Source organism: Sinocyclocheilus anshuiensis, unplaced genomic scaffold, assembly GCF_001515605.1.
Source record: "Sinocyclocheilus anshuiensis isolate Anshui unplaced genomic scaffold, SAMN03320099.WGS_v1.1 C32901734, whole genome shotgun sequence".
Lineage (NCBI taxonomy): Eukaryota > Metazoa > Chordata > Actinopteri > Cypriniformes > Cyprinidae > Sinocyclocheilus > Sinocyclocheilus anshuiensis.
The window spans coordinates 1-1,712 of record NW_015620824.1 but is presented as its reverse complement, the minus strand read 5'-3'; the positions used below and the strand labels follow the sequence as shown (position 1 = coordinate 1,712).

The 1,712-nt window shown below is 38.7% G+C and overlaps 1 protein-coding gene across 1 annotated transcript; it reads right to left on the bottom strand.

Annotated features, from left to right (window-relative positions):
• Window positions 1-91: 91 nt before the first annotated feature.
• On the bottom strand, window positions 92-1,398 carry LOC107683082 (roquin-1-like; the record flags this gene model as incomplete). The annotated part of the gene is made up of 4 exons (XM_016479168.1): window positions 92-293; window positions 400-484; window positions 573-786; window positions 1,252-1,398. Coding segments are annotated over 4 exons (621 nt in total), but the record flags the coding sequence as incomplete, so codon positions are not given.
• Between the last annotated feature and the right edge of the window lie 314 nt (window positions 1,399-1,712).

Below are 1,712 nucleotides of genomic sequence, written 5' to 3'. Positions count from 1 at the left end.
AACTTTTATTTTGGATGCGATTAATCGTTTGACTGCACTAATATACAAATAAAAAAGAATAAAATACATTTTTATGTACTGCATATATTGTTTTAAGTGAATAGTTTATATTTTGGTGTCATTTAGTTAGATCGGACAAGATGTGAACAGGCCTATAAAATGACACATCCAGCAGGGCAGACAGTCTCACCTCCAGGCCGCGACTCTGCGTCTGTTGGCTGATTTGGAGGTTGACCTGCTGTAGCTCCATCCTCAGCTGCTCACGCGCCTGCACGGCAGGGGATAAACTGGATCTGCGGGATAAGCGGAAAATATTTCACTCATTTAGAACAGTTCTAGAATAAAACTTTAGATTTTATTGTAAAGAGATTATTGTAAAGGGTGGGGCTGGAGACATACCGCTCGCTGAAGTGCCCCTGAGACGTTTGGTGTGACTGGTAAGAGTCGCCTCTCCACCCGCTGTGATTCGCATAGGAGTAGTCAGCTTAAAGAGAAGACAAAGACCATTCAAAAACACTGAAATAATCATGTTGTCCCATTAGCAATGCTGACACAAAGCAGGAGGAGTGTACCAGCTGAAGCGGTGTGCTTGGCTGACTTTGGCAAGGGTGGCATGGGACTGTTTGGCGGGTAGCCCGGTTTAGACGTGCGCGAGATGGCCCCAAAACGAGACACGGTGGGCAGGGAGCCAAAGGGAATGATGGGGTCGTCGTCTTTGACATCTGCTGCTCTGCGCTGAAGCTCCAAGCCATGTGCTCTCAGACTTTTGCCTTTGTCTATATTTTGCTGCGAGAAATGGTTACAGTTAGCTCAAGAATCCTATTTGAATATGCTAATTATTCAGCATGCTATTATTTAAATACATCCAACTTCACTATTTAATATTTAAGAATATTATCCAAGCGTTAACATGGAATAAGCCTGATCCATTAACAAAACTCACTGGTCGCCTGTGATATATTTATGGCCTTTGGTTTGTCAATAGTATGATTAGTACAAACTAGACAGAATAAACACTGATAACCTTTTGTAATGGAACAGCCACTGAAAACAGCACAAATCTGAATGTGTGGGAGAAACGGGACAAAATCCCCCTGCAATGTGAAGCCTTTCAGCTTTAAATATCTCAAATTTAAAAAAAATTTTAAGCTCAGGTTCTCCTTCAATGTGTGCCTTTGACCATTTTTATTTTTTGGTAAAAATACACCTGCTTGAGAATCCCTTATGTACCTCTAAACATGCGAAACTTACTGTGTCCATGGAGTTCATGCCCTCCTTGGACTTTATATCTTTGCTGCCAATGTAGGAACCGAAGGTGTCACATGACCAAGGCGAATATGAGCCGGTGTAGTCCGGTTCCCGGAAGTGTCCAAAACTGTGGGAGTTGTCTTCCATGTACTGTGAACAACACGGATATGGCTGCATGATTTGGGGGAAAAATATAATTGCATTTTTTTCTGATAAAAATGTGATTTAAAATGCAATAAAAAAAGCTCAAGATTTGCTGTGCTAGTCTGTAGGACTGCACAATTTGTCCCAACATTTTGTGATTATGCATCAATATAAATATACATTAAAAAAACAACAACAATAATAATAATAATCCTTATTATTATTATTGTTATATTTAACAAAATTAGAATTATGAATAATGCTGTTTTTAAATAAAATTACAATACAATATTAATTAATATAAAATAAATAATAATAAT